The 7,907-nt window shown below is 41.9% G+C and overlaps 1 protein-coding gene and 1 long non-coding RNA gene across 2 annotated transcripts; one reads left to right on the plus strand and one right to left on the minus strand.

Moving 5' to 3' along the window:
- Nucleotides 1-1,070: 1,070 nt before the first annotated feature.
- LOC132877802 (tripartite motif-containing protein 16-like) lies at nt 1,071-7,907 on the plus strand. Its single transcript, XM_060913618.1, has 6 exons — nt 1,071-1,759; nt 3,945-4,040; nt 4,207-4,440; nt 4,573-4,744; nt 4,943-5,002; nt 5,101-7,907. The coding sequence occupies exons 1-6, from the start codon at nt 1,160-1,162 to the stop codon at nt 5,667-5,669; spliced, it is 1,731 nt and encodes a 576-aa protein (XP_060769601.1). The 5' UTR covers nt 1,071-1,159; the 3' UTR covers nt 5,670-7,907.
- On the minus strand, nt 3,079-3,673 carry LOC132879603 (uncharacterized). Its single transcript, XR_009653850.1, has 2 exons — nt 3,630-3,673; nt 3,079-3,529 (listed from the first exon to the last, which is right to left on the minus strand). It is a non-coding gene; the product is annotated as an uncharacterized LOC132879603 (long non-coding RNA).

Consider the following 7,907-nt stretch of genomic DNA (forward strand, 5'->3'; position numbering starts at 1 on the left):
ACACCCTGGACAAGTCGGCAGGTCATCACAGGGCTGACACATAGACACAGACAACCATTCACACTCACATTCACACCTACGGTCAATTTAGAGTCACCAGTTAACCTAGCCTGCATGTCTTTGGACTGTGGGGGAAACCGGAGCACCCGGAGGAAATCCATGCGGACACAGGGAGAACATGCAAACTCCACACAGAAAGGCCCTCGCCGGCCACGGGGCTCGAACCCAGGACCTTCTTGCTGTGAACTCTCGGACAAGTTTACAGAGCCCTCAGTAGATCTGCACCCTCATGTATTTCAGAAACCCTCACACACTCTGTTCTAAATCAGGGTTTTAGGTCACTAAGTGGTTTGTTTATCTTCATTTGTGTGGAAAAACTGTGTAAAAAAGAGATTTGTAGTATCAGTCGTAATATTACATCATTATGGTTTGTAGATACAAACTGCAAAATAACACACGTCTTGTTTGTAGCCGTTTTAGAAATAAATGAATGGTCATTTTGGCTTGACAGATATCAGCTCTTATTCTTTATTAGATATTAATTTCATTAAACATCAGAGAGTCATAGGTCCTGGGTTCGAGCCCCGTGGCCGGCGAGGGCCTTTCTGTGAGGAGTATGCATGTTCTCCCCGTGTCCGCGTGGGTTTCCTCCGGGTGCTCCGGTTTCCCCCACAGTCCAAAGACATGCAGGTTAGGTTAACTGGTGACTCTAAATTGACCGTAGGTGTGAATGATTGCTTGTCTTTTTGTGTCAGCCCTGTGATGACCTGGCGACTTGTCCAGGGTGAACCCCGCATCTCGCCCATAGTCACCTGGGATAGGCTCCAGCTCACCCATGACCCTGCACAGGATAAGCGGTTATGGATGGGCTTCAGTGTTTCCTGAAGTTTCATCTGGCCATCATTATCCATGTGTATTTAATGAAATTAATCATAATCAGTGCGGTTATATTTCTGTACTTAAGAGAGATGAAATGGTTAATAGAGGAGTGTTCGTGATCTCTCTGTGTTTGTGCTCCTCCTATCTCTCTCTCTCTCTCTCTCTCTCTCTTTCTCTCTCCCCTCTGTCACATACACACAGACACACACACACAGAAGAAGGAAGTCACTCCTTTCAGACAACACAAAACTGATCTCTTTCTCATTGCGATTTCAGGAAAATGGCCGAGGCCAGTATTTCAGTAGATCAGCTTTCTCAGGACCAGTTCAGGTGCCCACTGTGTCTGGATCTCCTGAAGGATGCGGTGGCTATCTCCTGTGGTCACAGTTTCTGTAAGGTGTGTATTAATGGCCACTGGGATCAGGAGGATCAGAAGGGTGTCTACAGCTGTCCTCAGTGCAGAGACACTTTCACTCCAAGGCCTGTTCTATCCAGAAACAACATGCTGGATGAAGTGGTGGAGAAAATGAAGAAGACAGAAGTCCAAGCTGCTTCTCCTGCTCACTGTTACGCTGGACCTGAAGATGTGGAGTGTGATTTCTGCACCGGGAGAAAACACAAAGCTGTCAAGTCCTGTCTGATGTGTGTGGCTTCATTTTGTGAAACTCATCTGAAACCTCATCTTGAAGACCCTACTTTGAAAAAACACACATTGATTGAAGCCTTAGCAAAACTCCAAGAGAAGATCTGCTCTGAACATAACAAGCTGATTGAGATCTACTGTCGTACTGATCAAACCTGCATCTGTTATTTGTGTATGATGGAAAATCACAAAGGTCATGACACCGTCACAGCCGCAGCAGAAAGAGCTGAGAGACAGGTGAGAACTAGAAATCTTTCCCGAATTAAATCATCTTAATTATAGTTTCCCATCTAGAAACAGGTGCTTTAGTCAGTGATATGATTTGAACTTTAATTTCAATGTGTGTCTCAATCAGAAGGATTCTGTAAAAGCTGATTAAAATTGTCTGTGTTCTGGTGAACAGAGTGTTAAATTTATCTTCAGTAATGGTCGTAATCTGGTCAAACCAGTTAGTGAACATGTCAGCCAACGCCTGTGACAGGGCGAGGCAGGTGAAAACACAAACACTTTTTTTTTTTTTTTACTTTTTATGATCCTTTATTTTTTTTTACAAAAGTAGCATTACATAATAAAATGTATGTGAATTAATAAATAAATATTTAATAAAGCATTTTAAATATATTTGGCTAAATATAACAGTGCACAGTGTGAGTTAAGTTATTGCAGTGATTCTGCAATGCAGGTTTTGTGTAAAACAAAGTTCTTCTTCCACTACCGAGCACAGAGCCTCCTCACAACACCACACTGTCTTAAACATTTCCATATCACCCATACTCTTAAAAAAATTAAAATCAATCAAAACTCTGTAATTAGTTAGTCTGGACAGAATTCTCTCAGGGTCACAGTCTGTGTTTTGTGCCATTTTGTTTTTTCTACTTCAGTAGATTGCCATTTTGGCCTGGCCAGGGTTAACAGTAACCAGCTGACACATGGATTTGTTTCTCCGGACATATTTAAAACCAAAAATAAAAAGCTGAAAGGTAAAATTCATATCAAATGATCTTAAAATGTCCCCCAACCAATAAAACAGTGACTGCAACCCGAAGCAATGTAAAAAGACATAAACAGTTTCTCTCGGAGAACAAAAGGGACACTCTTGGGTGACCTCAGGGTTTAAAATGGAGATAAAAGAATTCACAGACACTGTACAATGTAAAATCTTCCACCTCCAAATCAATCAGAAGGATTCTGTAAAAACTGATTAAAATTGTATGTGTTCTGGTTAACAGTGTTAAATCCATCTTCGGTGAGAGTCGTAATCTGGTCAGACCAGTTACTCAACATTTCAACATTTCACACACGCAGAGAATATTTTGGCAAAACAAACAAACAAAGCTGTTATAATGAGCTCCACCCTTCTCGGAAGGCTTTTCACTAGATTTTGGGGCGTGGCGGTGGGGTTAGTGTTCATTCAGCTACAGTGGCCCTTGAAAGTTTGTGAACCCTTTAGAATTTTCTGTATTTCTGCAGAAATATGATCTAAAACATCATCAGATTTTCACACAAGTCCAAAAAGTAGATAAGGAGAACCCAGTTAAACAAATGAGACAAAAATATTATACTTGCTCATTTATTTATTGAGGAAAATGATCCAATATTACATATCTGTGAGTGGCAAAAGTATGTGAACCTTTGCTTTCAGTATCTGGTGTGACCCCCTTGTGCAGCAATAACTGCAACTAAATGTTTGCGGTAACTGTTGATCAGTCCTGCACACCGACTTGGAGGAATTTTAGCCCGTTCCTCCGTACAGAACAGCTTCAACTCTGGGATGTTGGTGGGTTTCCTCACATGAACTGCTCGCTTCAGGTCCTTCCATAACATTGTGATTGGATTCAGCGCTGCTCTTGCTCCTTGCGGAGGGTGATCAGGGCTTGGTACTGACTTTCTTGGGTGGCAGCAAGGGCATAGGTGACATTCTTGAGTGGGGAGGACTCCACTGGTGGTTAACGTCAGTCTTCCTGGCTTTCGGCACCACTGTTATATGTCCCTGAGGTGGGTGGAATACTGAAGTGCAGACAGGCAGGAAATGGTGTTAAACACAGTCTCTTTTATTTGTCACTTTGGCTTTTCAGCTTTAACATTATGTCTTGTCACACATACATACATGTTCTCCAGTCGGGAGACGACCACCTCTTCACTCTGCCCCTCTTTTTCATGACTCTGTCATTCCTGCAAAACAGACACCCACACATCAGTTACCAACAGGTGAGATCACTTTGCCACTCACCTTCCCTGGCCCCGCCCTCTATTCACAAACTGGTGCTTGACCACACCCACACTGCCAAAAAACAACAAAAAACACACACAATACATAACATTCACAGCTGTAAGAAACATGAATGTACTTTGAACTGACATTAATATGGAACCAGTTCGCTCGTACTGTATAAAAAGCTGAATGTGTTTTATTTGTCCTCAGAGTGAGTTAAAGAAGGAGCAGATGAAATCCCAGCAGAGAATCCAGGAGAAGCAGAAGAAGGTGCAGGAGCTCAAACAGGCTGTGAACACTATAAAGGTGAGCAGTGAGCAGAGACAGAGCTGCTCCTAGAAACACACACAACATGGACAACGAGTCATTTACAGTCCCAGTAAGAGAGGGAATGATAGATGAGCTTTAAATCTTGTGTGTGTGTGTGTGTGTGTGTGTGTGTGTGTGTGTGTGTGTGTGTGTGTCCTAACAGCTCAGTGCACAGACAGCAGTGGAGGACAGTGAGAGGATCTTTACTGAGCTGATCAGCTCCATGGAGAAAAAGCGCTGGGAGGTGACGGAGCTGATCAGAGATCAGGAGAAGGCTGAACTGAGTCGAGCTGAACGACTCCTGGAGCAACTGGAGCAGGAGATTGCTGATCTTCAGAGGAGAGTCACTGAGCTGGAGCAGCTTTCACACACACACGATCACATCCATTTCCTCCAGGTAACACTCACTGTCTGATCTACAGAGCCAGCTGTTCCTCACACACTCTCTAAAACACGTCTCATTAAGGGAACAATAAATGTCCCTGTCTGACATCACAAGTGGGTTTTACATTTCATTTGCTTTCTGTAGGTTTTAGCTTCTGGACGTCAGTCTCCTCAACTTATCGGACCAGATTTTCGCACATCCAGTGTCACTGTCCATCAACATCTCTCATTTGATGGAGTGAGGAATTCTCTCTCAGATCTGAAAAAGAGACTCGAGGAATTCTGTGAGGAGGAATTCAACAAAATCCCTCCACATGGTAAGAGGAGCTGTTCCTGCTGGAGAAACACAGTGATGTGTTATTTCTTAGCGATGCTCCTGCTTTCTTTTCTGCAGACACTTTATTCACCCGACACTTTGAACTAAAACACTGATTTAAAATGAATAAACTGACTGGATCACTTTCAACTCTTTCCATCTTTTACACAAACTCATGTTTCCATTTTTCTCTCCACAGCTGCAGCATTTCAGATCATTTCAGGACCAGAACCACAGAGCAGAGAAGAGTTTCTGAAATGTACATCTAACACACACACACACTTCACATAAATATATTGTGTGAATTAAACCCAACATGTTCACATTGTTCAGTTTGGTTTTTCTCTTTTATTTTAGATTTCCGTTATCTGACTCTGGATCCCAACACGACACATCGTCACCTTATTCTGTCTGAGAAGAACAGAGCGGTGAATGACAGTGGGAGAGAGCAGCATTACTCTGATCATCCAGAGAGATTTGATTCCTGGGAGCAGGTGTTGTGTAAGGAGAGTGTGTGTGGACGCTGTTACTGGGAGGTGGAGTGGAGCGGTGATGGTGGTGTGTCCATAGCAGTCTCATATAAAGGCATCAGCAGGAAAGGACGGGTTAATGAGTGTGGGTTTGGAGGCAACAATCAGTCCTGGAGTTTGCGGTGTGCTTCTTCTTCTTCTTCTTCTCTCTCTTTCTATCACGACAACATTGAGACTGTTCTCAGAGTTCCATCAGCCTCCAGAATAGGAGTGTATGTGGATCACAGTGCAGGAACTCTGTCCTTCTACAGCGTCTCTTACGCAATGAAGCTCCTCCACAGAGTCCACACCACATTCACTCAGCCTCTATACGCTGGATTTGGGGTCTACAAAGTTTCTGGGTTCGCGTTCTACTGGTCTCCTGGTTCTACAGTGAGATTGTGTGATCGAGAATAAAAGTGTGTAGTGTTTTCTGTAAAATTCCTGCATGTTGCCACATTGTTGCTCAGTCGTCTGTTTCACTAGAACACAATCCAGCTGCAGAAAAACACTCATTTTAATATTTAAGTTAAAACATGTATAATGTTTTATTATTATTATTATTCGTCACATGCACACTTCAAGTACAGTGAAATTCATCCTCTGCATTTAACCCATCTGAAGCAGTGAACACACTCACACCCAGAGCAGTGGGCAGCCCAGAGCACCCGGGGAGCAGTCAGGGGTTCAGTACCTTGCTCAAGGGCACCTCAGCCCAAGGCCGCCCTACGTCAACCTAACTGCATATCTTTGGACTGTGGGGGAAACTGGAGCACCTGGAGGAAACCCATGCAGACATGGGGAGAACATGCAAAGTCCAGACAGAAAGGCCCTCACCGGCCACTGGGTTCGAACCCAGAACCTTCTTGCTGTGAGGCGACCGTGCTAACCACTACACCACCATAAATGTATAATAATTAAAGGTAGACTGCCTTTCAGATTTTTCTAATTTAGGCCATAAAAAGAATTTTCCCTGACACCCAATTATTTTTTTAGTGGACTGAAAGCTACTGAATTCGACACTCAGACTTCAAATTTTATTACTTTTTTCCCCTAAAAGAACAATTAATGAATTTAGAGCCACGTGGCCCTAAATTCTCCGCCATTTTTTTCTTGCCTCACCGTGACCTTATCCAACATGTTATGTCGTGCATGAGGTGGTGGGGTTTCCCCATTGTGGGATACAAATTTGTACCCTGAGAGAACAATGGAGGACCGACTACAGTAACGGAAAGTGGGAAGAAAAAACTCTGTATTGCGAAGGAAAGGAAACGCAGGACCAAAATAATAAATGACAGCAAACACAAAAATCAAAAAGATGAATGTAACGGCTTCGCTGATCTAGTGGACACTGAAACAGGCAGTCGGGATCAATGTCACTTTCGTTTTTATTTTTTAAACTGTCACTTAACACAAAACATGCTTTTCAGCAGTTTCAAAATAAACTGTGTCATTGCCCAGATGTGATTTCAGCCAGGGACAGAGATTCACATTGCACACACACACACACACACACACACACACACACACACACACACCACCTTCACCGGGCTCGTGCTCCACTCACCAACTGGCACTTGGCCATGCCCCCCACCACAGTGAAAAAGAACCGTATACTGTCTTGCTCAACGAAATAAACTGCGCAGTATGTTTGTGAATCGAGAGGTTGTTCACCAGAAGTTGAGCAATATACAGTAGGTGTATAGTCTAATTACACACATTTTCGCTCAGCGGTCTTCACCATCGCAATGATAAACAAAGAATCTTCTATGTAAACTATCTAATGCACAGGAATAATATTTACATTGTGAAATCATGACATACTTTTCATTATGACTAACGAATATTGACTAGAACACGCTCAGTGTTTATTGTTTATTGCACATACAAGAACAAAATTGGCTTAACAAAATATACCAAATACTAAGACATGCAGGGGAGGCCTGAAACTTGATGGTTTTTCAAGAGCCTCCTCTTATTAAGATAAAAATGACAATATTAAGGTCAACTTATATAAAGCATAAAAAAGTTAATAATTAAAGTAATTGATCAATAGATTGCCGGGGAAACAAACATATAATTTGCTACAAGCAAATACATGAATTCATGGTAAAATAACAATGATGACATCGATTTGCTGAATAAAATGATAGGAATAAGCTTCAGATCAACTTACTGAACAAAACTAAAATTAAGCATGAAAACATCGTCAATTATGAACAATTAATCGATAACAAGGATTTGGAAAGAGATCAGTGTAATTTTGTAGCTGGATTATTCAAGATTTTCTTTAGCAGTTGCTTCTTGAAAAGGGGCAGCGACGTACTGTTTTGTAATTTTTTTTTAGACTATTCCATCCAAAGGGTTCTCTATACATTAAAGTAAACTGTCGCTGATTAGATTTGGTTCGAATCGGTCTTAAGTTATTGCACTGTCTTGTGTTGTGTTTGTGGATATCTGAGTTATATATAATGCTATCTCTGTAATGTGCTGGTAAACATCAACTTCCATAGATGATTTTGTGAACAAAAAGACTAATCTGTAATTTGTTAATGTCGTATATTGTTAATACTTTGAAGTCATGAAACAAATTTGTTGAAGGGAATGTATATGACACATTTGAAGCGATCCTAATAAAGCGTTTCTGTAGTAAGA

Source organism: Neoarius graeffei, chromosome 2 (genome assembly GCF_027579695.1).
Source record: "Neoarius graeffei isolate fNeoGra1 chromosome 2, fNeoGra1.pri, whole genome shotgun sequence".
NCBI classification, from domain to species: Eukaryota; Metazoa; Chordata; class Actinopteri; order Siluriformes; family Ariidae; genus Neoarius; species Neoarius graeffei.

Bases quoted from the DNA above. Each gene is read 5' to 3' on its own strand.
- LOC132877802 (XM_060913618.1), top strand. From the start codon at position 1,160: ATGGCCGAGGCCAGTATTTCAGTAGATCAGCTTTCTCAGGACCAGTTC. The intron at 1,760-3,944 runs GTGAGAACTAGA...ATTTGTCCTCAG, and splicing joins CAGAAAGAGCTGAGAGACAG to AGTGAGTTAAAGAAGGAGCA. The intron at 4,441-4,572 runs GTAACACTCACT...TGCTTTCTGTAG, and splicing joins ATCACATCCATTTCCTCCAG to GTTTTAGCTTCTGGACGTCA.